A 26960-nucleotide genomic window follows, 5' to 3' on the forward strand; every position below is an offset into this window, starting at 1 on the left:
TACATTAAAATTCGGAAAGAGAGAGTAATATTTATTTAAAATATAAAAGATAAAATATATTAAATCTATTTGGAATATCTCATAACGTGGCTTTTGAAGAGTAGGCAGTAGATTATTTGGACGTCCTTTGACGTAATATTAAATGCCTTTAAAAAAAAGAAAAAAAGAAAGTAAGGTGGTCAAAGTAAATATGGAAGGTTTCGAGGGTATTTGGTTATTTACGCTACCTTCCCTTCTCGAGCTTTGACCTTCTCGTTCGCCCACGTTCTTCTCCACTTTCGATCGAGGCATTTGCATTTTAGGGTTTCGAGGCGAGCGATAATCCCGAGATTGGATTCCTTCTTCCAAATTCTTATCTTGTATCGTCTCTCTTTGCCGTGCCGATTCGTGGTCTCCTCTCTCGGAGCTCCCAGTCGAGATCTCGATCGCTTCAATCGATCTGATCTCGAAGTCCGGCTTCGATCTTTCATGTAAGTCACTGATCCGATGCGGCTTATGCTCAATAGGGCTTCTGTTCGATCGACTAGGGCTTTTCCGAGAAGATTCTCGTCGGATTGGTTACTTTGTTCTTGGAGTTTCTGTTGTGAGAAGGCGATCGGAATTAGAGGCGGAATAGAGTAGAGGTTTTACCGGGTTATTCTAGTTCTTGATCGTCTCAATTCGAGTTAGTATCATGAGGATTACTGAATTGGAGGACGAGGTCTCCAACGACTATTCCGGTGAACGTCAGATCGTGCCGATCAAGGCGAAAAGGGTTCTGGTTGGGGCGGGAGCGCGGATTCTATTCTATCCCACTCTTCTCTATAATGTCTTTAGAAGCAAGATCCAGACGGAGTTCCGATGGTGGGACGCAGTAGATCAGGTGATTTATTCGATAATTTACTTGTCCATTTCTCGATTTATCCATGGGAGAGTGATGATTTGCTGTTACTCTACATAGAGTAGTTACTCATTCTTTTTTGTATAGGATTTATAGAATCTATGAAGTGATAAAATGATGAGTAATTCTATTTATTGGCTGCAACATGCCTCGTTAGATTTATGGTGTTACTCAGTTATTGCAAGTCACTTAATATAAAGTTCAGAATTTTGATATTCACAAATTGAATACCAAAAATATTCCAGGGTAAGTAAGAATTAGCACCTCAGTTGCACCTATTTATGAAACAGTATCCATAGGAAATTAGTATAGCATCAACCTCATCTGGTTCTTTCACTCATTCGGTGCGTGATGTTTTTCTTGTCAGTTTGTGTTGCTTGGGGCTGTTCCATTTCCCAAGGATGTTCCACGTTTGAAACAGCTTGGGGTTCATGGTGTTGTCACCCTGAATGAACCATATGAGACTTTGGTGAAATCATCATTATATCAGGCAAGTTCACTTCACTTGGCTAACCTACATAGATATGTTATGAGCTGAGTTAAATTCATTTTGTAGTAGTTAATTTCCATTGAATTGGTTTGTGTTAGAACAGAAACATCTTCCCTGTTTAGAGTATTAGTTACGTGCTTCTAATTGGATTAGTTATATGTAATGTCAGTTGGGAAAATGGAGTCATGCTCGTAAAAAGGTGATGTTCTAGGTTTAGTCTTCTATAAGTTGTCAAAGTTGGGGACAGAAAAATTTATCAACTGTTGGGCCAAAGGGCATAATATACAAATGGCATTCTTTATGTGCTTATTGTTGCTTTAGTGATGTCGTTCTCTGGCATAATTTTGAAATTTTCGTAACCTTATTTTTGTTATGATCTAGCTTTTGCGAAAGATGAATATTTCTTTCTATTTCTGCAAAATATATTGTCTGAAATGGATATAGCAAATTGTGTTTGACAATATTGGTGGCCATAAACGCAGTCAGCAATAATGTTGTTTCCTCTACTTTGTAAGTAATAATTTTGCAAATATTATGTTAATTAGGTTGTGCATGCCTGTTAATTTTCTTTCTGTGACCTTCAGTTTCATGGAATCGACCACCTTGTTATTCCTACGAGGGATTACTTATTTGCTCCTTCTCTTGTGGACATATGCCGAGCTGTTGATTTTATTCATGGTAAGTAAATATCATCTGATGGTGCCTTTTATCCTTATCTGCAACTATATGTTGCAGATTCTCTTTCTGTTGTCCTGGTGGTATTAAATTGCTACAAACTGTTAATGTAATTGTGGTGTGATTCATTTCTAATTCCTGCAAAATCCTTGCAGTTTCTGTTACGAGGCCATTGGTGTACTCTTCTTCACCATTTGATATCTTCTATCAAACACTTTAGCTAGTTGGTTTTGGAACTTTGACTTGAAATGGTATTTGATTTATTCATGTTATGTTTCTTGATTGGCCTTGCAAACCATGTACTAAGGTTCAAAATTTTATTTTTGTTTAAATTTGGCTGAAGTTCTTAAAAAGAGAGGATCGTGTTTAGCATATTAACTATTTGGGCGTTCACTTTGGTTGAAGGATTAAAAGAACCGAAAACAACTATGAATATCTAAGTACTAAGAGAATAAATTTTTGACTATATAAGCAGATTATCTATTGCATATCTTGGACATTTTTCTGACTCAAAATGAGAAATGTTAATCTCAGAAAAGGTGCATGTTCTAATTTGTTGGTTTTCAGTTTCTTCATGTTTCATGTAATACTGGGGAATTCTGCCCAAGCTTACTTAGTTCACTTCTATTTGTGACATTAAAATAAATTAGTGATATGATAGGGCTCAGATGTTTCTTGCAGCCCATATGCGCTATATTACAGCCCATATACAGCTATGTTTCTTATCCTCTGAACACAATGCTCATATTCATGTGCTTTATTTTGTTCAGAAAATGCAACTTATGGGAGGACAACATATGTTCACTGCAAAGCTGGAAGGGGGCGTAGTACAACGATCGTCTTATGCTATTTGGTATACTAATAGTTTTTCATTCAATGAGAAGTAGAGCTTTCATCTAGTTATTTTTCTTAATCTCATGGAACCTTATTTATGCTCAAGGATATGCTGTTTAATAGAACCACTGCGTAATCTGCTAATTTGTAATAACTTCACAGGTGAAATATAAGAACATGACACCTCTTGCTGCTTTGGAATATGTGCGGTCAATAAGGCCTCGAGTGCTGTTGGCTCGCTCTCAATGGATGGTATGGGACATTTCCTTTTTCTTTTGATGTGTTTAATTGCACTGATAGATGGTTACAAATATAGAATGATGCTGCAATAATTATGTGCCACAAAGTAGTTTATATCTCTCTCCATTCTCTGATATGCATGAGTACATATACTACAAGGGTGCACTTGTTGACCTTTTCTGTGAATTTGGTTATTGACTTATTGTCTTTCATCACATTCTGTCTTGAGAGGAATCATTACTTCATATATGCCATGCTGCTTAACTATGTTTCCTTTAAAATAACTAGACGCGACTATGGTTTCTCTACATGCAGGCAGTTCAAGAATTCAACAAGAAAAAGTTTGAATTACCAGCTGTTAGGAGTTCCCCAACTTATTCTCTCACAGGAGATGCAGTATTGATAACAGAAGCCGATCTAGAAGGCTACGACACAGATGAGGTTGTTTCGAAGGATCTTAGTGTCTCAACTTACAGAGTTGCTCGGCCAAGGCCCATGATAGCGAGGCTATCGTGTCTCTTTGCATCACTCAAGGTTTCAGGTGGTTGCTCACCAGTTAGCCACCGGCTGCCCGAAATGCGAGTTTGCTAGTTCTACCGCAGATTAGCAACAAACATCTCTGTAAATAAGTGGGAAAAAAAACAGATTATGTTGCCGGAATAAACTTGTATACAGTCACTCTCGGTAATCACGTCGCCTTAAGCAAATGTTGTGCACATATATGTAAGAACTTATAACATCAAGGAAGCTCTGGTTTTATTTGAATTGCAGTGCCAGTGGTAAGGGACAGGTGCTGTTTCACAACTGGATTATCTAATCTGTATAGTGTCGAAGTGGTCCAATCACCTCTTCCTCGATGTGCTGATCTTGGGACGTCTATTTTGTTGAGCAAAATCCGTGACAACAATTGTTAGTTCACTGTTGAGCAAAAAGTGTGATACATACTGGAGTTTCGACCCCATTGGACAAAATGCCATGATAGAAAACTTTTGCAGATATGCAATATGAAGTCATATGTTATGTCTTTCCACAAGTTGCAAAGAATTCTTCACAAACATGTAGCTAATGTAAATATGCTATCTTTCATCTTGTATGCATTCCTATTTACAATTATAATGTCAATATATAAACGCCGAGTGACGTTTGTGTCACATATGCATGTTTGGATGGTATCCGAACCAAGACATATAGATTTAATATGATTACATGGGCAATATATGACTTGCGTGGATTAAATAAGTTGGTCATGCAATCTATACGATAAACTTAACTATTTTGTGGTCATGTTCACGAAGGCCGAAAACGTGGAGCCAGAGGCATTCGACGAGGATTATGTCAACTCTAGAAGGAGTCCAACCTAATCCAATCGCCACCACTGCATGAAATGCCCTATTAAAACGGTGATAGATAGATACTAGATGTACACACTGACACGGTCAGAGATCCTCTTATGCACGTCTCATTATTCTCGTGTAGTGCAATCAAACGGAGGCAAAGACCCATAGGCTGGGGACTGGGGTCCGTGAGTCCATTCCATTTGGCCGGACGCCAAAGGCATTTATTCAATAGAGTTTATTCTTTTCGGCTATTTTTATTGCCTCTTTTTCTTTGACACATAAATCTCACCGCCCAGCAAAGCCGAGAGGAAGGAGACTTCGCGTGCGATCAAAGCGAAGAGAGAGAAGAGAGAGATGTCGTGGCAGGCGTACGTTGATGACCATCTGATGTGCGAGATCGAGGGGCAACACCTCTCGGCCTCCGCCATCGTTGGCCACGACGGCAGCGTCTGGGCCCAGAGCGAAACCTTCCCCCAGGTATTCTTTCTTATTTGGTTCCTAGATCTCTATGATTCCGTGCTACTCTCGTCTCTAGATTATTTATTTTTTTCGTTTTATGATGCTTGAATACATACCGATAGATCTTTGGTGATTGCGTCGTTATTGTTCAATTTCCGATTTCACTCTGTGGTGTCTTGATCTGGATCCAGGCGCAAAGATCTCATCTGTTTTGGTGTTTTATTCATCTAGAAGCACATTCTGATATTGGTTCTCGCTGTTGTCATTAATATTATTCAGATCTAGTTGTAATAAATTCCAAAATTTTGCACTTTTTTTACTTAATAAGATGCAACGTGTTTTATATATATATATATTCGTGATGTATCTATCAATGAAGTTGAAATAATCGGTTTTACTATCATAATAGCTGGAATAACATGTGTTGGGTTCGTAAAAGACTACTGTCTTTGTCTTCTTTTTGTTTTATGGTTGTTATCGCTTTGCATGTACTCTTTCTTGGTTTTATTACATTGGGGTTTGCTAGTTCTGTTCACTGCCAAAGCTTTGTAACTTTATCTAAGCTATGTTGGAAATTATTGGATACTGGGGATTGTTGCATGCAGATGTTATTCGATTAATTTGTACATTGTTGTACCATATGAGCTTGCATTAGGTCCTCTTTTCTGTTGCTTGAAGTTCCTTTTTGTGTTTCTTAAATTGACTGACATTGTATACCATGTGAATTATTCATACTGGGTGATGCAAATTTGTGATCGGTTGATTCTATAGATTCCAAACCTATTTCCCTTTATTGTCTTATACACCTATACGCATGTGTGCACAGCTAAGTTTGTGTGCATTTATCTGTCCATATATACTATGTGTTTGCATGTGTTAATTGGCTAGTAGATTTTATCTTTAAAAATTGACAACTAGTTGGAATCAAATTTTTTAACTTTGTTTGTTTGATCCTTCATTGTGAACTTTAATATGGTTTTCATATATTATGGATTTTATATTGCGTTTGGGTTTATTGAAACATAAAGAGGGTCCAAAATCATGAGCAAATGATGTATGTATATTGTGGAGGCTCTTCCCATGACTCTTATCATGACCACTTGGATGTAAGGAGAAACTTTTACTGCCATGACAAGATTATTTGGAGCTTGATTTTTCATTTACCACGGCCTTCTTTTTTTGAGCTTTTTCACTCTCTTTTCTCCTCACCCTGCTCTCCCTTATGAAAAGATGCTAATACTATCGCAGACCATTCTATTGTTATGCAAGTGCTTGAGCTGTTGCTGTACATCCCTAATTCCTTCTCTTTCTCACTTAGAATAAGAAATGTGGCAACACATATTTTATTTGATAGGCCGGTACTACATAAAAACAAGTTGAACACTAGTCCCTCTAAAATTGTATGTGCTCAACGGTCTTCCAAGTAATGCCACAGCAGGAATGTAAATGCTGCACATTATTATATTTGAGATGTAGTAAGGGATTCTCGCTTGCGTGCATCTAAGTGACTCTAGAAATCCTCTGAGTTGGCTTATAGACTTGGATTTTAATCTCTACTAGGAGTTTCTAATCACTTCATTTACAGAGCTGATGTAGAATTAAGAAACTTGGTTATTGTTGACTACGTAACCTTCTTCTTTAACTCTCTTCATTTCATTCCTCGTTTCTAAACTTCATTCGTTAATGATTTTCTAGATCTTTTTGCTGCAGCTATACCATAGAAAGAGCTATGATCCATTTCCTTTTCACATTGACTTTCAATCAGTATTATCACAACTTATGATTTTGATTATAACTTATGGTCCCCGACGGTCACATGATTGGATCTAAATGATTTCTTGTTTTTCCCCTAGACATACCTTCTATGGAACTACCAATGTGTAAGACAGAAAATTGTTTCGTGGAAACTGAAAGTTCTGTCACTTCTTGTTATCTCCAGATTCATGGTATCTGATCACATAGACAGGTGTTACTTTGGCATCTGAAGGCCTCTAATACAAACTGATTTCTTGAAAATTCATGATACAGCATGCTTGCATGTTCATGTCATCTTTTATGCTCTATTCTGGTATATTAGTAGTTTAATACAGACTTTTTTATTTGTTCTATGAACTTGTTTCTATGTGCTGCAGTTGAAACCTGAAGAGATTACTGGTATCATGAATGACTTCGCTGAACCTGGAACTCTTGCACCGACTGGTTTATACCTTGGAGGTACAAAGTACATGGTAATCCAAGGTGAACCAGGGGCTGTCATTCGAGGGAAGAAGGTTTGGCCTTGCTATCCCATTTTTTATTTGTAGTTGTTGAAGCCTAATACTGCTAGGGCATGTCTTCACTTAATAGCTATTATGATTCTTGCATTCAGTAAGGAAAGCTTGATGCATTATGCACAATCACTACTCTTGACAACATTCTGTGAAGTGTGAAGAAGTGATTTTGTGCTCTAATTCTTCAACTGAAAATTGATGATGAAGTTTTACTTATTTCAGAACAACTGTTTATATTTAATAACTCTAATCTGAGAAAAGGGAAGGAGAATTATTGGAGTGTCACATTTGATTCTTTAGTCATTAATGAAGGTAATGCTCTTTGTGTTGAAGCATAGAGTTTATTTAACTATTTGCAGTTTGATATGCTAGGAAATCAAGCGATTGGTGTGTTCTAGCTACTACCATTGTGTCTCTCGTAAGATATTTAACTAGCACTTCTGGATCACCCATTTACTACATAAAATCTGTGGCTAAAAAGTTCTTGCTTTATTCCTTGGAGGTAGAATAGAATCCTTGCTACACCATTTTATCATCAATGATGTAGCTTTTGCTCTGGACGCCCTCCCATTTCTTCTAGTAGATACAGTTGTAGAGTTTCTTTTCAAGTGCGGATACCTGCTTTGTGTCGAACCCAACTTTCTCGAATTGATGTGCAATTGCCAAGTTTATTATTTCTCCTTTCTCCATGGAGAGATTGTAAGAGAAAATCCTAAATTACAGTAAGATTTTGTTTAACTTGTCCTTTTTGGTTCCCTATCAGGGCTCTGGAGGTGTAACTGTTAAGAAAACTACTCTGGCTTTGATCATTGGCATATACGACGAACCAATGACCGCTGGGCAGTGCAACATTGTCGTGGAGAGGCTTGGTGATTATCTCCTCGATCAGGGCTTTTGAATTTGGCATATGGTCTGATGAGGCTCCTACTCTTCATCTGTATCTTGATGAGCTTGTCGAGTGCAATTTATGCAGTGAATAATTAGCTTGAAATCATCTGGGATATTTGTTGAAAATCTGGTGGTTGTTCTCTCCATTGGCACTGTCTGTAATTTTTCATTTTTATTGGGTTATGACATTGTGCCGAGTTGTGTTACCTATTTATGATTAATTCCTGATGGTTTGAGAAAAAAAATTGTACAATTCACTGTATTGCATGATGTGAAATTATGATTGCTCATAGTTTGTTGATATTATGAGGGGTGACTCTTGCCTTCATTCTGCGCATAAATCCTATAATTAGGCAATTATCTCTCTTTGCAGATCATGTTGCATCATAGTTGGATTAAAATATGAAATCTAGCTTGGGTCAATATTCAATGTTGCACCTATGTGAACTTGGAAACATCCACTCGGTCGAACCTGATTGACATCATCTTGAATAGGTTCTGACTTGCTTATTTAAAGTTTGCTTCTAGTTTCTCTTCCTGTAATGCTTCCTATTTCAGCAGAGGGGTTAGTCGAGGGATATCTATAACTGCTATCGATTTGTTATGCAATTGACATTTAGAATTGGTTTCTTCAGGTATATTGAAAATCTTCTTTCTATTTCGATTGCTGAAAGTTATATGCCTGAACTAGAAGAAACTATCTTTTGTGTATTTGAGAATTATTAACAGGTTGGTTTGAGTCCAAATGTTTCTTTCCCCCCCCTTTTCTGAGAAACTGGTCTAATGTTGTGTTGGGATATCCTTGTGATGCAATGCTCGGATCGTGCCCTGAGTTATTTCTTTTCGTTTTTCGTTTTCTGAAGGATTAGTACATCATCTCAGGTGTCACATTAGGAAGAAGATATAGACGTAAGGCCATTGCAGCTCTTACGATCCAAACATCACAACCAACAAAAGATCTGATAGTGCTCGTTGAAGAATAGTTATAGACAACTGCAACTTATCCACAATTCAAGATCTTTCCTTTTTGGTTTGATTTCTTTCTCATTTTGAATTCAAACTCCCACATCTACAAGGAAGAGTCACATGATTGCATTTAGCATTCAGAGCATGCATGTAGTTGTGATTTGGATCACTGCCTTTATTCTTTAAACATTGCCATTTTGGCCCCACCACACCACTTCAAGCTCAATGAGAAAACTGCCAGTTCCTTGGATGGTATGCTGGTAGCCAATTGCATCTTGCATGAGGTACATCCAAGTTGAGTGCTTTGGAGGAGACTAAACTTTTTAGAATAAAAGGAAGAAAGCACCAACCTCTGACATTTGAGGAGCCACCAAACTGAGAGAATCCTTATCCAAAATTAAAAGATGGAGATTGAGGAAAGAAATCAAGAGAGGCTGCGCCAATGGAATTAGGGGTGTAATTGAGGCCGAGTCCTAATCAACCTTGAATTAAAAATAATTTTGAGCTTAGATTTATGTTCAAATATAAATTAACCAATTTTAAGCTTAAGCCTCAATGAGCCGATCAATAAGAAATTTCAAGTCCAAATAACATTGAATTGGATCAAGTTTGATTTAGATCTAAATCAAGCTTAAGATAGGGCATAATTCAATTATAAGTATACGAATATTATAAAAATATGAATTAATAGAAATCTTCATGTATTTAGAAGAAAAAATATATGATAATATCAGAATTTAAAATTAAAATATATAATAATTCACTTAAGTAAATTTTAGAACATAAAAGAAGTATAATCTAATATGGAAAGTATTACTTATATTATATTATTTTGACAGCCCTACATAGAATCATATAATTACTAGTGGATAGTACACTTAGTGCTCATGTAACACGGCATCTCATTTTTTTACTATTCTTGAAGGAAAATAATATTGCGGTACAATTAGGATCACAACTTTTTTAGTGCATTGAGAATCTTTGCTACACGCTTACTATTGTAATTAATACATGCTAATTTTTTTTCCCTTTTTTTATATTTTTATTATTCATAGTTAAAGTAAAATGCTAGAGCATAAGCATGACTAAGTAAGAATTAATCTAGTAAGTCTATCAGTATCAGTCCCTCTATTGACCGCCGCATCTGAAGACTCCTATGACCATTCAATGTTCAATTTCAACCACAATTAGAATTACCTCTGCCTAAATTTAATTTTTAATTTTGGTGACTTAGTTTTTAAGCATTCATAACCCCAATATAGAATTTTGGATCTATCTACCCTATTGTGTCTCATATGGCATAGATGATCTAACGCAAGCATCTTGGGGGTCAAAATATTAATTAGTTTAATTAAAAAAAAAATTCTTTATTAGGCAACAAACACCATCAAGATATGTGCACATATAATTAAACCTTGTGGAGCCCTAGGTAAAACATTATCACTTAAATGTTTGGACCACAAACAACACAAAATTAAGTTGCCCTAAACTTGGTCTTTGCCTAGAAGAGCAGCGGCAGCAATCAACTCTCTCCTCCCTTTTTTGTTTCAAAAATCAAAACTATACATCTTTTAATCCCCCCAAGATTAAAGTAATCAGGAGAACCATCCTAACTTTTGAAAAGACTAACTAGTTTAGTACAGAAAAGCTTCGTTAATCGAGCTTAGAACCTAATTAGAATAAAGTTGCGTCCACTAAAGGAAAGAGAGAATGAGAGATGCCTCTTTGAATGGGTGCAAGCATATTTTAAACATATGATTAATACCCTAGTGATTTGATGGCCATTTGTTGAGCCAAAATTCAGATTTAAATTTTAAAATGCATTTTTATTACTTATAACAATCAGCTAATAAGAAAATAAACTTTTATGATATACTTCTTCTTTCTTTTTTTCCAAATCTCTCAGTATTTCTAAAGTTTGGAGATCACAATCATTAAAAACTTAAAGTTTATCTCACGAGGTAATGAATTAATCCAAAAACTTAAGTTGCTACGTAGAAAACCTAAAAATACTTCTATTCTCCCTCCTCCAGCCTATTCTTGCGTTACCTTCCCTTTATCTGGCTCCCTATGGATAAAGTGTGAATAAGAGCCCTCTTTAACCTGGTTCCCTTTATCCACCCACTTGCACTGCACTCTTCTTTATTGACTGGATCCACAGTCCCAGCTGTCTATCTATCTACATATCTAAAGATATCTATCTATCTATCTATCTATCTATCCTATCTATCTACGTGACGTTTCCTTCTCACTATTCACTCTGCCAGATGACCTCCAGTAACTGCTACTATGACTGACCACTCCTTCTCTACAGCAGGGTCAACTTTGTTTATCCTTCTTTCGATTATTCCAGATATGTAACAGAACTACTATTCAAACTGTTATCTGCTGCTACTGCTGCTGCTATTCATTTATTAGTGGATTAAGATGGGTTACAGAAGTTGGTAATGGCTTAGAGCCAAGGGCTTTCCAGTCTTACAAGTGGAATTTTTCTGGAAGAAAATCTATAAAACTAGGAGGGAAATTGGATTTTGAGGTAGTTTGGAAGTGACTAGTAGTATTACTGCATTAAGACTTACACCTAATGATGGTTGTTCTTTTTCTTTTCTTCTTTCAAAGTAGAATAAGATTTATTTCCTTCTCTTTAAATAAGGCTACATTAATTAGTACTAGTTACTGAATAAAATCACAGTCACGAGCAAAAAGTTTATGAATAATTATACCTAGACCCCACATAATATGTAAAATGTCATATAATTAATTTTTAACCAGGTATATTTTTTACCCCTCGGTTTTAGAGGAAAAATAATAATATTTATAGTTTAGAGAAAGGAATGTGTACTTAAAAGAAACAGGGAGTGCATATAAAATTTATGCAAATAAGGGGCCTCCGTGCAAAGAAACCAGTGGAATCCAAAGATGTGATAGGTTAAAAAGTACACTGCGGAAGAAGTGTAGTTATTTTTACAAAAATAACCTCCCAAATATTATTTATCGAAATAAATAGCTCTTTAAATTTAATATTAAATAAAATATGTTTTACTGTGGCTGTTCGTATTTACTTTTAGATGTGTCCAGTATTTTAAGTTTTAGAAAAGGCTGAATTTATTAGAACAACTATAATAAAAACAGATTTATTTTTATTTTTGTTAGACTTAGAGCATAATTTATTTTAATAAATAAATTTTGGAAGAGGGGTATAATTCAAGAAAGCTGCTGCTTTTGATCCAAATTTTGGTATTAAAGAGTGGTTCTTAGGGAGAAGGAGGATATAAGATAGATTTTAATTTTAAATAATTATTATGGAAAAAATTATTTAGTGATTTGATAGATTAACTCATCGGCTTAAGTATTAATAGCTCGATAGTGTGGTTGGCTTAAAGTAATAGCTCAACACGGTAACAATTTAGAATCTATCTCATCTCAGTAGCTTTTAGTTGAAAGAAATAGTTTCATCTTTTTAATTGCTCAGTATCTTGGAATGGTCCAACCCATATCTAGCGTTCTTAAATAATTAAAATAAATAGTTTGGTGAGCGAAGGCATTGTTGAAGTCACATGCACTTTATTCAAAACAGTCCAATTGATAAGACCCTTCTTAGTATCCGGACTAATATCAAATGCCCTACATCAGCTGCTGTCCATTTATTTTTATTTATTTATTTTTCATTTATCAAGACCCACCCTTTATGCTAATTATAAGCCAAGACAATACGCTAATCGATGTCCAAATGGGACAACTTTAGCCAACCCATTTAATGAATTTAAACTCAAAGATCTTTTATGACTGCTAAAAGATCAAAACTTGAGTATCATTGAGTGATCTAAAAGGAGAAGAGAAGAAGAAGGATTTTTTTTTTTTTTTTTGCAACCCATAATAAGAGCTAAGAATTTACATCCAACTGTTCTATGAATTCTCTCTTCCATTAACATTGCAAATAGTAGGAAAAGAGAAGTGATAGAGGTAGAAGAACACACAACTCTCTCCATCCTCTTATTCCTAAGCCTTTAAACCCCATGGGGATCAAATCACCACTTCCCCTGGAAGTAAAAATCCCTCTCTACTTCTTTGCTCAAATCCATGGACCGGTCGAGGCGGCCGACGACGGCGGTCTTGAAGTCGAACGACTCCTGCACTCTCCTGCAAGACCTCTGCATTCCAACTCCACTCAAGCTTGCTCTGGACTCCAACATGGCCTCGCTCAATGGGAGCTTCTTCCTCACCATGGCCGGCTCCGGTCTCTGCTTCGGCGCGCTCTGCGACCGCACCTTCGCCTCGAACGACTGCGTGTTCGCCATGTAGTTTGGGCAATTGGGTAGGTTCCAGAATCGCCGGAAACCACCGTTGGCATCGCCGCACACGCTCTTGGCCGGAGTTATAGGTATTTTTCCTGATACATTCGCGTACCGAGGCGTGCTCTGAGCCGTGGCAGAGTACCGGCATTGCTCGCCGGGGAGATACCAATCGTAGTCTTCAAAGTCCCGGGAATTGGGTATCAAGATTTGAGCCGGAATCCGGCTTGGGAGTGGAGAGGAGACCGGGATCGCAGGAGTGTCCTCATTTGGGTCTACGACAGTCGGGCTTGTTCGACGCGAGGATTGCGACTTGGGACGGCAAGTATCAATCTCGACGATCTTTGGGCTCCGGTCGAAGCCGATGTCGGTGCTCGCCGACAGCCGCCTGCTGTGGAACGACGCCATTTGCTCACTTCGGTTGTCTTCGTACCTTTCCTGCTATTGATATATAGAAATAGAGTCATTTAAATGTATGCAAGCTATTGGAGTAACTAAGAATTTCAAAGGACTTGGAGAACAAACCAGAGATCTCCTTGGTTGGAAGGGTAGATTTCGAGATCTATGAGCTCGAACAGTGGCTTGAGCTCTAATGAGAGCTTGCATGCTGTGTAGAGTTGCAGCTGCTTGCTTACGAACTAGATATCCTCTAGCCAATGCCTGAAGCTTAACCAATGCTTTGAGAGCCCTGAGAGCTTTCTTCGCCTGCAAAGAAGTAAAAAGTTGCGAACTTTCGATAAGCTATTCATACTAACAAAGAATTGAAGACAAACCCAACTAAGATAACAAGTAATAAAAGCTCGGATAAGAGATGCAAGAACAGTGAATAAGAATAAAGCCTATTCCTTTGGAATAATTACCAAATATCCTCTAAAAGCCGTTTGGATCTTGACAGCAGCCGCCAGTTTCTCATGGACCACCTTGCCCCTCCCCTGGCTCGTGAGACGTACGACGGCTACCGCCGCCTGCGCCGCAGCCAGGGCCGCATCTGCAGCGGCGGCGGTTGCAGCGGCGACGGCGATGGCATGCTTGCTCTGTTCCCTTTCTGTCTCGGTGTACAGAGACTTCAACCAAGCCGCCTCCGCTGCTTTGGCGATTGATGGGTTGTGGCCCATGGCCGATTCGTTCAAGTCTCGGGAGGAAGGCTTCGCAAAGCTCCACCTTTTCTTCTCTTTGGTATGCTCCCCGCCATTGATGGGATGCTCTTTGTGTTCTTTGGTCTCCTTCTTGCCTCCTCCTAAGAGGTTTCTTAGCCACCTCGTAGCCCGACCCATAGGAGAAGAGTTGTTGAGAAAATGGTGGGCTTGGAGGTGCTGCAAGGGAAGAGGAGGTAATGGGTATGAATTAAGAGCTCATCTACTCAATATCTTTGAGGTAGTAAAAAGTTTCAAAAGAGGGGGAGACGCAGTTCTATCTTTGTTCTTTTATCCCTCTAAACTCTCCTAATTAAGTTTATGTCCTTCTAAGTCTGATATTTAAATTAAAGATGATACATTAATAATAACTAAGACAATAAATAATCTTAGCTGGCATGTATCTATACAAAGATGAAGGAAAAAAAAGTTTTTTTAAAAATATTTTTCCAAATCTACTAGTTACCAAAAATGCACATGCAAAAAAGAGTTATCTTTGAGGCATCCAAAGTTTCTAAAGGAGAGAAGTTACAGTGAAAGGCAAAGAAGAAGAAGAAGAAGAAAAAAAAAACCTTTGAGAAAAGCCAATAGATGCTAGCAATTGGAGAGTAGGAAAGGTGGAAAGAGCTGTCAACCCCTCGTGAAGAACTGCATTACAAGACAAAGTTGATGCTCCGAGTAGAGCTGGGGAAAGAGAGAGACCCTTTCCCACCCAACCCCATTAAACTATTAGAAATTGCAACCTAAAGCAAAATACATTACAATTAAAACAATAGGGGGGAGAGAGAGAGAGAGAGAGAGAGAGAGAGAGAGAGAGAGAGAGAGAGAGAGAGAGAGAGAGAGAGAGAGAGAGAGAGAGAGAGGTGAAAGAAGTAGATGGGAGTGGAGGGAAAGAGTTAGAGCAACTGGGCCACCCTCAGAATTCAAATTGTTGAAGTCATTGGAGGAGGAGATTGCTTAGCCTAATCTGGGTGGTTCAAAAGGGCACAGAGAGGAAGCAGCTCACATTCCAAAATATTCTCCACCTCTCCAAAATTTTAGCAGAAGAAGACAGAGAAGAGAAAAGATTACTTGTGACCCCTAAAGCACCATTGTCATCAAACTTGTTATTCACTTAGGAACAAAGAGAAGAAGACAATGTAAGCAACAGGAGAAAGGAAACCAACTTCTGAAGTTACCCAAGCTGGGAGGATTTTCCTTCAATGGAGAACTTAAGAACGCAACACCCAAATCAAAACATGCATGACCAAGTCCATTCTCTCTCTCACTCTCTCTATATATATGTATATATACTCCTTGATCTTATGGTTGCTGACAATCTCGCGAATCAATCCATAACTTTTCATTTATGATAGATTCTATCTCTCTCAGTTTCTTTATTTTATTTTATTTTCTCAATTACTTCCTCTCTTTCCTATCTGCTACAAGTTTCAGCCTTTCATCTCTAAAAGGGCTACCATTAAAGGACGATATCGCAAGCCAGAGATGGAAAGGAGAAGTGGGCAACTGCGTATTCTCCACCTGCCACAATCTCACATAGACGTCATCATAGAAAGAGAGAAATGGGCTTTCCATATCTTTCTCTCCCCTGACCAAGATGACGACTTTAATCACCATGTCAATTAAAGGAAAATAAAAATAAAATCCCTCCCAAAAAAAGAAGAGAAAGTTAAAGGAAGAGACTTACTTGATTACTTCTTATCTCCTCTCGCTGGTTGCTATTCCACAACCAACCGTCTTCACTGCTTTAGAGAATCCATGGTGGGTTGCTAAAAGAAAGCTTAAGCTAAGAGGAGGAAAAAGTGGGATCTTTATCTAGTCTTTTGGGTACGGGAGGCAAGGGGATCGAGAGGAATCGCTTCTTTTTGGGCAATCTCCTCTAAGCTCTAGGAATGGAATGAGGGGGTATTTTGATGCGAGAGAGGAAGGAGAGATTTGAAAAGCGAATCCCTTCTCCTAAGAATAATTTATTTTTTGGAAATTGTTTTTAAATACAGGAAGGTTTTAAATTTTCCTGTTATGGACGATGGGACAACGTTCCACTATCCCTAAATGGAAAAAAAAGGCCAACCTCTTACCAAGGCAAGTTTAAACGGGTCGGATAATATTAGATCCGATCCGTGAAGTTATTATTTTAAAAAAAAAAAAATCGTACTCCTACCAGATTTTTATTTTTCATGTGAAATCGTAGAAAAATTATAAGAGTAAAATTTAATTAAAAAATAAAAAAGAATTACAGGAGTGATTCTATTTAAATTTCCCGCTAATATACGGAATCTTTTTAAATTTTTGAAACGGAGTGCACCTTAAACTAACGGAAGATTCCGACATATTCCCCTAATGACGAAAGTGCCACCATTCACGTGGTGAAGGAACCCTAAATTTCAAACGTGAAGCGGGGTATTTCTGTCATTTTGCTGCGCAATTTGATAAAAGTTAATTAATATACTAAGCTAGTATGAAAAGGATCCGTTGGAAGAGGGGTCGATGGTGGACTGGTCAATGAATGATTCAGCTATTGGGATATTAATTGTGTACTTAGTTTTCTAAATTATTCTCTTCCTATTTCATAATTAATGTGGCTTTATTGAGTTCATAATGCACCTTTAATTTTGTCTTACTAATCAATATTAGAGATTTGAGCACAGTTAAAGATTTAATTTGTGTACTATTTCATTATTTTTATCCAAATTTTAAACTTATTCACATTGGAAGATAATCTCTCTAAGATATGTCTCGACTATAGTATACTAGTATACTACTAGCCAAAGCCTCTAGAGGTAAATGTTTAGTGTGGAGGAGTTATTTTTTATAGCTATTTTAGGTCTACGCACTAAATATTGTGCTCGGATAAATGAGTTACTAATTTATTTACCGAAGTAGGTGTTACGGACCAGATTTGGAACAATTTGTCCGAATGATGATTATAAAAATTTAGGTAAAGGTAGCCTCATGAGTTAGGGTTCTAATGGCTCTAGCTTCACATAAATCAGAGATCGAGATGAAAAGATAAAAATAAAATAGTGAAGATAGGTTAGGAAAGGCAAAACGGTAATTTCTGACGTTGTAGCGGTCGTCAGAGGGTGATGGACGGCCAAGGGTGGTGGTGGACGGCCGTGTAGTAGGGTGGCTGCTGGAGGTAGGAGGTGGCTAAGATTTGGATGCTCGAAAGATATCTACGGTTAAGATCTACTCCTATAAAGATAAAGACAATCCAACGGTTAATGTAAACAAAATAATGATGAAAATAATAACGGGCTAAACTCAGATTTCTCTTAATAATCATTATCAACTCATGTCCACCCCTATTTATAGGAGTAAAATCCCTAACAGATCGGATTCACATGTGGATTATCTGATTTATTTAAAATTATTTGAAATTCAAAACAGAAAGATAAAGCTAAGTAACTAATGTGACTCAACTCTACTTGACTCGACTTAACCCATGTAGTCGGATCATAATAGTAGGTGATTTTTAGTTCACGTGGCTACTGCGTAAGTAAATCAAAGGATAATAATTTTATTCAATAAGAATCTCTAACTTAGACGAATGATTCTCAGTTGGCATAGAAAATTAAGGTGTAGATCTAGAAATTGCTCAATAGTTGTGAGAATATTTTTCTATGTCGTATGCTCAAAATCCCTCACAGAAAAAAAAAATATATTAAGTAGAATTATTAACTCAGATAATAATTTTGTATACATGTATAAATTATCCTACGTGGCATTCATCTAAGCCGAAACTTAAACTTAATTAGTGGGATAAATAAGTTTGTAACTCATCCAGTTGAATATATTGCTTGGTATATGCACACTAAGAACAATAAAAATCTCAATCCAAAATTTAAAGAAGTCAGTCAGTCTCCTCTTGGTGTCTTGCCTCTATGTGGCTCCCCCACTACTTATGGTTGAGATATCTAGTTAATTATCATAAAAGAAAAGGAAAGAATAACTTCTTTTTTTTTTGGAGGGAATGTGGGTTTTTGGGGAAGTTCTGTGGGAATTTCACGGTGATAGAGGACTGAGTACCTGACCCAGGAGGAAACTTATCCAGAAAAGTAGTACGAAAAGAAGAATCACCAAGTAATTTCCTTTCAAATGTCTCAAATTTGGATTGGAGTTTTCGAAGGAGCTGCAACATTTTCCATGGAGATCCAACTTTTCCATCGTAGATACCAGGACATGAAGGAATAAGAGTATTACGTAGTCATCTACAAACTTCACTATCTACTAATCCTCAGTTGTTTTATCCCAAACATCTAATCTCTGAAAAAAGCTCGCTTGAGAGAAGCTAGCAAATGCTACCTTAATTTTACACCATCTTTCTGGATCATTCAAGTACTTTTATTAGATTGTAATCTCTCAGTTGAAGTAATTGAAGTAGAGTAGTAGACTCATCCAAGTTGCTTGCGGGCTGTCATAAAGTAACACTTTCAGGAGCCAAATTTGACCAGGAAGTGCATTGCACTGATGGTATCAGATGCATGAAGTGGGAGTTGACCATGCTGGCAGGATAAAGGAGTGTCATATTTGTTGGCCTGCAAGGTTAAAATACTGAGGGGCTTTGTCTCCTGCATCATGGCATTCTCTTGATGCCTGCAGGCACTTGCAGCTAATAGATGTCTCTCAGCCAACTTGAGAAACTTAAGAGAATGCACTGCTGCAATCTGACAATAGAGCGTAGCTCATCTCTACTTGGGTAAGTGTGCCTCATTTATTAGCATTTCATAAAACTTCTTATCAATTTAGTTGCAATTAAAATTCTTTTGTGCATCAACAGGTAGGTCAAATAAGCCAGTCAGGAATCTTGGCTTAAACCTGCAATCAGGGTGCAACTCACACTGTGTTAGCTGCAAGAAGAAGTTAGAAGTACTTGCATCTTTTAACTTGACCTAATATGTGATGAAAGACTGATAGCTTTCCACTGTTCAATTCTATAGCAGACACCATTTGTGCTTCAACGCTTGCCGTGGAAGTAAATGGGAAAGCTAATTAATGGCTTCTTTCTCCCTTCTCGAAGCCTATCTCTTCATTTTGGGGGGCTAATGTACTACCATTATTATTTTAAAATGATGCCCTTTAATTAGTGGAAACCTTCATGGGATTAAGCTTGTAGTCAGTCTAAGGCCACGCCTTCACTTGCCTGTTTGTTTCCTGATGACCTCCTCATCTTCGGGAAGGGATGGCATTGGAGAAAGAAATCACAAGTATAGCTACTGTTTTGGAAGCCTACTACAATAATATCTCTGGACAGGAGATCAATATTGACAAGATCGCCGTCCATTTCGTCAAGCTAACTACCCCAGGCAAAATGTGCTATAATCTAAAGAATTAGCCGGAGAGGATAATTACCTGGGTAATCCTCATTTAGTAGGCAAATCAAAGGCACAACGTACCAGTTCTTTCATTAGATACAATTATACAAAGAAGGTTTGCATCTTGGAAGGGACGGTCATTGACGCAAGCGGGTCATTTGGTGTTGATAAAGGATGCATTGAGCTCACTTCCGTTCTACTTCATGATTACGTCTCTTTTCTCAATAAGATCAAATCTCTAATGCGAGATTCTTTTGTGGGAATTTAAGGAAAGAAAAGAGAACTTATGTCTTTTACGGATGGAATAGATTATGCAAGCAAGTCTGTCTTAAAAAAGGAGAACTTGGCATTCCACATCCTCAGTATGTGAATGAAGCTCTTATTCTCAAACTGAGTAAAAGTATTGAAAGCTAAATACCATCCTCATCTTTTTGGAAAGCCAAAACCAAAGCTACTGCAAGCTGAACTTGGAATACTATATCCCATCTCAAGGAATTTTTACAAGCAACTGCAAAATTCTTGTTAGATGGAACACAAACTATGGTGGAACTCGTCTTCTCAACTGTACCTGCATCTATCATCCTCAAAATGTACACGAGCCCGGATTCAAGCATACGCCAAGATGTGATCATGTGGAATAATACTACGAGTTTTGGGGCCTTCTCAACCAAACCAGCATGCAAATTAAGCTCTAATGAACAACTACTGGGAGTGTAGCACATCAAGCACGAGGTTAGACAACATATCCACATTTATTCGGAAGAATGCAGCAACTTAACCGAGTATCAAAGTTTTCTTATGGAAGTACTTCGCTAGCGCTCTAGCTATGTGCCCACGTTATTCATGCCGATTGGTTTTGTAGCCATTTTGGTTTTAGGCTTGGAGGAAGATCCAATCAACTCAAAAAATTGGATTACCGAGCTGAACTCGAGCATTTCTCATAAAGAAATGTCATATTATATCAATATCCTATGAGAAATATGGAAGGCACGCTACGAAAGAGTATTCAGAGGGGCTTTAGCAAACTCGACTAAAGTAGTTGCTGATGCAGAGACAAAGATTACTATGATGGCAATAGACCTGCAAAAGGAGCTTTACCATAATTTGTACAATCTCCAAGACCCTACCCCTACCAGCTAATGCCTTGGCAATGGTGGTGATGGCATTTATGTTGCATGTTAGGAGAAACATGTGAGGTTTGGGAGGTCAATCTGTTTGGAAAAGTGCGGCAATACATTATATGGAGAAACATAGACATTCTCGAAGGTATTAAGGTATTGATGGTAGCCAAAGATTACGTGGCTAAGTGGATTATAAACGATTATTAAAGTGAAGTTGAAACTATTGATTGCAAAAAGAAGTACCAGCAGTCGAATACTCTTCAACTCTAATTCAAGATTGTAATATAGGATACGGATATGCTATGCCTATTCTAAGTCTTTGAAACAATTTAAATGCAGGTTATTAGTTTGCCACGCCATCCACTACATCAAATTTGTAATCGTGTTTACCGCTAAATACATTTGTCTACGGAATGTCAAAAAGGACAAAAGCGTTGCTGTAATTGTCCTGGCAAAGAGATCGAATTTCAGGGCTATTCAGCACAAAAGAAGATCAAGGGACGGAATCAATCAACAGTGACTGAGAAATCAAGATAGGAAAACAAATACCCTCACAGGTGATCTTACGTACCTTTTTGTTGTTGCAGTAATCTTATCAAACACTTTAAATTCATGAATTGAACAACTCCACGAGGTAAACAAAGCTAAAAGTAATTTGATATTATCAAGGAAACATCAATGTTTAATAACAATAGTAACATAATCAACAACAATAACAAATATTTAGTCCCAACTATTTGGGCCATCTTGTTTACTAGTCACAAATATAACAATAGAAAGCTCAATAGAGGAAATATGCAGGCCAAATCACCATAAGTTACAGTAAGACCAAGGGGGAGACTCGTATATAAATTGTAGAGCTCCTCCCTAAAGCTTGTCTTCAAATTCAGATAGTGGGGTCATCTGCTCCTTTAGCCCCTTCCTCTTACGGATATCACTAACAAGATGCGCAGCTTGAGAACCGGGCTCCAAGGGGTCAGAGGACATCATGTCCCAGTGATCAAAGACACACTGGGGGAATGCCTGCCCTGATGTTGCAGCCCTTAAAGTGCTTGAGAATCCAAAGGACTCGATGACTGGGAGGTAGGCTTTGATATTGTAAAGTGGAGTACCTGGCCTCTGCAACTCCTCAAAAACATGGCCTCTCTTCTGGTTGAGAACACCGTAGATACCTCCCAGTGCTTGCTCAGGTGCCTGGATCTCTACCAAGTAGACTGGTTCGAGGAGCCTAGGTTTAGCTGTTAACTGAGAAGCATATATAACCCTTCTTGCTGTAGGAATAACCTGTCCACCACCTCTGTGGATAGCATCAGCATGCAGCACCACATCACAGACCTCAAAGCATATAGCTCGCATGTTTTCTTCAGCCAGGGCACCTTCCTTTGATGCCCACTGGAACCCAGCAACAACAGAGTCCTTAATCTCATTAAGGTATTGAACTCCTTTGCACATATCAACAACCATGTTTGGTCCAGTTGTTTCAGGCCCAAAGCACCATATCTTCTTGGCGAGATCCTTGTCCCACCCAAACTCTTCCGACAAAATCTTTGCACGTACTTTAGGGTCATCTCGTGGGCCGATTTTCCCTTCATCAATGGCCTCAGCGAGCCCCTCCTCCATTGGGCGTGCTTCCATGTAAAGACGGTTGTGCTTGTTTGGAGACTTGCTCATCACTGTCCTCGAAGATTTTTCAAGTACAGTTTCACGGAAGGACACCACTGGATCAGAAACTACAATCTCTGCCCCTCCCATGAAGTCCTCTTGCAAGTCCTTCAAGCAAATCTCAAGATGGAGCTCCCCAGCTCCAGCAATGATGTGTTCACCAGATTCCTCCATTGTACAAACCACCATGGGATCTGATTTGGCTAGTCGTTTCAAACCCTCCACAAGCTTTGGGAGATCTGAAGCTACCTTACACTGTACTGCAACACGAACAACAGGTGAAACTGAGAACTTCATGGCTTTGATTGGATGGGCATCAACCTCCTTCTCATTAGTAAGAGTTGCATTTTTGGTAATGAATTGGTCTAGCCCCACCATGGCTACTGTGTTTCCACAAGGCACATCCTCCACAGATTCTTGTTTCTTACCCATCCATATAACAGTTCTTTGCACACTTTTCACATACAGATCCTTCTTCTGCCCTGGGATGTAGTTTGGTCCCATAATACGTACCTTCATACCTGTTGAAACCTTTCCAGAGAAAACTCGACCAAATGCAAAAAACCTACCCTTATCAGAAGCTGGAATCATCTTTGAAACATACAACATCAAAGGGCCTTCTGGATCACAGTTTCTGATAGCATTTGCATATATATCATCAAGAGGACCCTCGTATAAATTCTCCACACGGTACCTTTGTGCCATGGAAGGTGATGGAAGGTGAAATATCATCATTTCAAGAAGAGCGGTGCTTGCGGGCAACCAAGTCTGCATAACACGCTTCATCAAAGCCTTCCCCATTAATTCCTTCTCATCAGATTTCATGGTGACCCCAAGCTTCTGCAGCATTGGCCATAACTTATCTTTCTGATCATTCATGCAGGTGCTGATGATCTGCTTGATTGGCTCATAACAGAATTGTACAAAGCCACGTTTACAAGTAGGCGAGCCAGTATTCTTACTAGTCCATTTCCTGGTAGCAGGATCAAAGAAATTTTCACCCCAAAGTCTCTCCATCATCTTAGACTCATCTACCCCAAACTTAGAAGCATACATTTTTGCAAAGTTGGTTAATGTAAAAGCCCAACCATGCAATCCAGCAGAGAAAGCAACAGTACCTTTTTCTGGGTATACTTGCACGTCACCAAGAAGGACATCTTCATAAGTTGCCATAATAACATTTGCATTCTCGATGACACGCTGAAAGGTCTGATATGCTTCCTCACCTTCAACCTGGAGCTCTAGAAAGCATCGATCCATCTTGTTAACAGTCAAAACGGGCCTTATTCTTTCTCCTAAGGCCTGACGAAGGACTGTCTCCGTTTGGACACATACACCTTCGACACAGTCCACAACAACAAGTGCTCCATCAGTGATACGGAGCGCAGCTGTGACCTCAGAGGAGAAATCTACGTGCCCAGGTGAATCAATAAGATTGATGAGGTATTCATTCCCAACCCTCTCACCCTTGAAGCTCTTCAAGGAGGCATCAGTCATCTCATAATAAAGGGAGATCCCTGTTGACTTAATCGTGATACCTCGTTCTGCTTCATCCTGACGGGTATCTGTCATCCTAACATCTCCAGCAACCTCTTGCGCAATGATTCCAGCAGCCGCCACTAGTGAATCCGTGAGGGTAGATTTCCCTGCAAGAAAAAGAAGAGCAAAGAACAACGTACAAAAACATTAAAGCACATGCGGTAAACCTGCATGCATGAAACTGTACTCAAATAAAGTCATGGTTGAGTTTCTGAAGACAAAAAAAAAAAAGAGAGGTGTGAAATCAACTTATATCACCACATTAAAAGGTTATCTTTCAAGACTGTTAAACATCAAGAAGTCAACTAGATCAACACCGTATGTTCCAATTATCATGTATTAGTGTATGATCTCCTATATCAGTGTAATGTTAGTTTTGCCCTTTCACGCTGCCATTTTCAAGTCCCTTATGGTTTCCTCTCCTTATTAAGCAAAGTTGCAACAAAATTAAGTCAATCTCCTTATTAATGCGTTAAATGTCTTTACTTAACACGTCCAAACAATTTTGAACATTTTTTCCTCTCTTTTTATCCTCAGATGGTGGTATCCCTTTCACAAATTTAATTAATTTGTACTTTCTCTTCTATACAGTAGCACCAATGCACCAAAGCCACCTCAACATCCTCTTCTACACTGTGAAGATAATGAAGAAATGAAATATGTATATTTAACATCTGGGTGCTTGGAGCAGACAAGTTCTAAAATTGCTTGCCATTATGAGTGGTTAATAGCCTTTATTCCATATATCTGCTGTCGGATGGAGTCAAAGAACATGGATGCCAACATGACTATCGAGAGGTGTAAGAGACAAACACATGACCAGTGCACCACAACTTGTGTTCTCTCCTTGTGAGCTCTCCACTCACTCATAGTTATTAGCAATGTCATGATTGTCATGAACCCTGGATGAAGAGCTCATCTCACGATTTGCCCAAAGCAGATGCCAAATTGTACCTTGCACGATCTGCTTGGGCAAAATCTCATCTCTTAGAGGGACAACCAGCATCTACCTTGTCAATGAGCCAGTAATGGAGTTCCCATGGCTATATATGGATGTTTGCTTTGGCAGAAAATGTGCAACACCACACAAATATCATAGAATACAATGTGGAAAAATATCAGAGCACACAACCAAGTAAATAATAAATGGAACCTGCATTCCCAACATTATAGTTTCAAGAATTAGTTCAATCCGATAAAGAAAGGCCATTGTGGCGATTGATAAATCAACGAATTGTTTGCCTTAGTAGAAAGAAAAGGAGTAAACAACGAAAGCAGATTTGGAGCATAACAATAAAGATAAGCACATTGATTCCATGTATAGTGCAAAACCAAAGTTAACTAGTAAAAGAGAGGCAAATGTTGTACCATGGTCGACATGGGCAATAACAGACATATTACGGATATTATGCTTCAGGTCCATAATCCTGCGAAGCTCCTCAGCAGTAAACTTCACCATCTTGACTGCTCTAGAAGATCAAACAAAAATAGATAAACTCCTCTCCGACCTACGGAAAAAACAATATTTCCTTTAGCAGAATGCTAATAACAGCAATGTTGAGAGAATATGATAAGACTGGTTTTTGTTTGATCTTAGGCAGCTGGGCATTTCGATGTGGAGCAAACTTCCAATGTGGTAACAATAAATAGTACAATTAAATAGAAATTATTTCGCAAAGACCAGAAACTTCGGAGACTACAGACCATGTTCATCCAACCAAATATTGGATGTGTTAAAAGAATAAAATCATTAACCAACAGAAATCCTGCTTCAAATCTATGGCAGACCTCTGTGCATCAATCCAACGAATAACGAATTAGCAGGGTCAAACAGTTAGACTAATCATTTACTCATGCTCAGCATTTGCAGCATCAAAACTGAACTCCAGATGACATAAGGCCCTCTTGAGATGCTAGGATTAGAAATTATTCTGATACTTTCGGGAGTAGGATGAGTAAAATCAGCTGTGAAACGAAACTGACCATCTAATATAGAAGTCACAAAATTGACTTTCATTAAACAAAGTTGCGAGCATATTCTCAGTTGATAGCAGCAAATAATTCAATTCGCTCTCTTCGAAATCTCGATCTAATAAAATTTGGTTTTCTTTAGAAAGACGCCATGCAAAACAATATAAATTCCGTTTAAACAAGAAGGAAAAATTCTATACCAATAAAAAAAATGAACATTAGATCAGACAAAAAAATTTGATGCTAGAGTATAAGCATCATTGACACGAAAACTAGATCCCCAGTTTCAATCAATATCAGCTAAAGCTGTATCTATAAGAGCACGTCCCCAATCAAAATCCACCAAACCTAAGAGGAGACATTTATCCCAGTAAATGGAAACAAAAAGAAGGGGGATTTCAACACAAATCCAACAACAGAAGCAAAACAAAGAATGAAATCAGGAAATGAATATATCTATAACTATTAAGAAGCAGATCACGATCCATCACGGATTGAATTAGGCGTTTACCTCCGAGCGTAGGAAGGGGAGGCGCAAGTGTTTCTAAAGCCCTACCACCTTCCTCTTTCTCTTCAGGAGATTTTATTCTGTGCTTCGCTTTGACGAAATATCTGTGATTGGTCCGGCAAAGTGAGGGAAACAGTTCAGCAACCGATCCATTGACCATTGGACGGGTCTGATCCGATGAAGTTAGTTCGTGATTGTGATACGTACCGTTGATGCGATGGTCCAAACGGGTTATCGGATCGACCGGAACTTTGCGACCCGTTTAGGGCGCCCACCGTTTATTCGTGCGAGATGCCACCATTGCCAGTAGATTCTTCGCACTGGCAGTAGCAGACGAAAACATCCTGCTTTGGCGCCACGTCTCGGCACATTTGCAGATT

At 38.3% G+C, this 26960-nt stretch overlaps 4 protein-coding genes and 1 long non-coding RNA gene across 8 annotated transcripts; 3 read left to right on the forward strand and 2 right to left on the reverse strand.

Moving 5' to 3' along the window:
• The first annotated feature begins 196 nt into the window (after window positions 1-196).
• Window positions 197-3884, forward strand: LOC140791758 (phosphatidylglycerophosphate phosphatase PTPMT2-like). Its single transcript, XM_073142405.1, has 6 exons — window positions 197-862; window positions 1248-1370; window positions 1955-2048; window positions 2816-2898; window positions 3042-3131; window positions 3435-3884. The coding sequence occupies exons 1-6, from the start codon at window positions 674-676 to the stop codon at window positions 3708-3710; spliced, it is 855 nt and encodes a 284-aa protein (XP_072998506.1). The 5' UTR covers window positions 197-673; the 3' UTR covers window positions 3711-3884.
• Window positions 3885-4687: 803 nt separating this feature from the next.
• On the forward strand, window positions 4688-8379 carry LOC140792343 (profilin-2). The gene is made up of 3 exons (XM_073143297.1): window positions 4688-4933; window positions 7048-7185; window positions 7949-8379. Exons 1-3 carry the CDS (start codon window positions 4811-4813, stop codon window positions 8081-8083), a joined length of 396 nt encoding a protein of 131 aa, XP_072999398.1. The 5' UTR covers window positions 4688-4810; the 3' UTR covers window positions 8084-8379.
• Window positions 8380-12876: 4497 nt separating this feature from the next.
• On the reverse strand, window positions 12877-16514 carry LOC140781130 (protein IQ-domain 26-like). 4 transcript variants are annotated; one of them, XM_073126948.1, is made up of 4 exons: window positions 16152-16514; window positions 14192-14644; window positions 13857-14036; window positions 12877-13772 (listed from the first exon to the last, which is right to left on the reverse strand). In XM_073126948.1, exons 2-4 carry the CDS (start codon window positions 14603-14605, stop codon window positions 13068-13070), a joined length of 1299 nt encoding a protein of 432 aa, XP_072983049.1. In that variant the 5' UTR covers window positions 14606-14644; window positions 16152-16514; the 3' UTR covers window positions 12877-13067. The 4 variants fall into 4 exon arrangements, with proteins under 4 accessions (XP_072983049.1, XP_072983072.1, XP_072983064.1 ...); XM_073126971.1 differs by having other exon boundaries at window positions 12877-13769; window positions 16152-16489; XM_073126963.1 differs by lacking the exon at window positions 16152-16514 and adding an exon at window positions 15037-15207.
• A 2510-nt stretch (window positions 16515-19024) lies between these two features.
• LOC140780572 (uncharacterized) lies at window positions 19025-19557 on the forward strand. The gene is made up of 2 exons (XR_012107533.1): window positions 19025-19163; window positions 19245-19557. It is a non-coding gene; the product is annotated as an uncharacterized lncRNA (long non-coding RNA).
• Window positions 19558-21535: 1978 nt separating this feature from the next.
• On the reverse strand, window positions 21536-26722 carry LOC140792424 (elongation factor 2). Its single transcript, XM_073143424.1, has 3 exons — window positions 26584-26722; window positions 25470-25609; window positions 21536-24208 (listed from the first exon to the last, which is right to left on the reverse strand). The coding sequence occupies exons 2-3, from the start codon at window positions 25558-25560 to the stop codon at window positions 21768-21770; spliced, it is 2532 nt and encodes an 843-aa protein (XP_072999525.1). The 5' UTR covers window positions 25561-25609; window positions 26584-26722; the 3' UTR covers window positions 21536-21767.
• Window positions 26723-26960: the final 238 nt, after the last annotated feature.

This window comes from Typha latifolia, chromosome 1 (assembly GCF_019914945.1).
Source record: "Typha latifolia isolate L0001 chromosome 1, TyphaL0001v2, whole genome shotgun sequence".
NCBI lineage: Eukaryota > Viridiplantae > Streptophyta > Magnoliopsida > Poales > Typhaceae > Typha > Typha latifolia.

What these genes read in the sequence shown, in the direction of transcription:
- LOC140791758 (XM_073142405.1), top strand. Translation starts at nt 674, where the DNA reads ATGAGGATTACTGAATTGGAGGACGAGGTCTCCAACGACTATTCCGGT. An exon ending in AGCTGTTGATTTTATTCATG is followed by an intron (nt 2,049 to 2,815) that starts GTAAGTAAATAT and finishes TATTTTGTTCAG; the next exon opens with AAAATGCAACTTATGGGAGG. An exon ending in CGATCGTCTTATGCTATTTG is followed by an intron (nt 2,899 to 3,041) that starts GTATACTAATAG and finishes ATAACTTCACAG; the next exon opens with GTGAAATATAAGAACATGAC.
- LOC140792343 (XM_073143297.1), top strand. Translation starts at nt 4,811, where the DNA reads ATGTCGTGGCAGGCGTACGTTGATGACCATCTGATGTGCGAGATCGAG. An exon ending in AGAGCGAAACCTTCCCCCAG is followed by an intron (nt 4,934 to 7,047) that starts GTATTCTTTCTT and finishes TATGTGCTGCAG; the next exon opens with TTGAAACCTGAAGAGATTAC. An exon ending in CTGTCATTCGAGGGAAGAAG is followed by an intron (nt 7,186 to 7,948) that starts GTTTGGCCTTGC and finishes GTTCCCTATCAG; the next exon opens with GGCTCTGGAGGTGTAACTGT.
- LOC140781130 (XM_073126948.1), bottom strand. Translation starts at nt 14,605, where the DNA reads ATGGGTCGGGCTACGAGGTGGCTAAGAAACCTCTTAGGAGGAGGCAAG. An exon ending in CGGCTTTTAGAGGATATTTG is followed by an intron (nt 14,037 to 14,191) that starts GTAATTATTCCA and finishes ACTTCTTTGCAG; the next exon opens with GCGAAGAAAGCTCTCAGGGC. An exon ending in TCCAACCAAGGAGATCTCTG is followed by an intron (nt 13,773 to 13,856) that starts GTTTGTTCTCCA and finishes ATATATCAATAG; the next exon opens with CAGGAAAGGTACGAAGACAA.
- LOC140792424 (XM_073143424.1), bottom strand. Translation starts at nt 25,560, where the DNA reads ATGGTGAAGTTTACTGCTGAGGAGCTTCGCAGGATTATGGACCTGAAG. An exon ending in TATTGCCCATGTCGACCATG is followed by an intron (nt 24,209 to 25,469) that starts GTACAACATTTG and finishes TTTTTCTTGCAG; the next exon opens with GGAAATCTACCCTCACGGAT.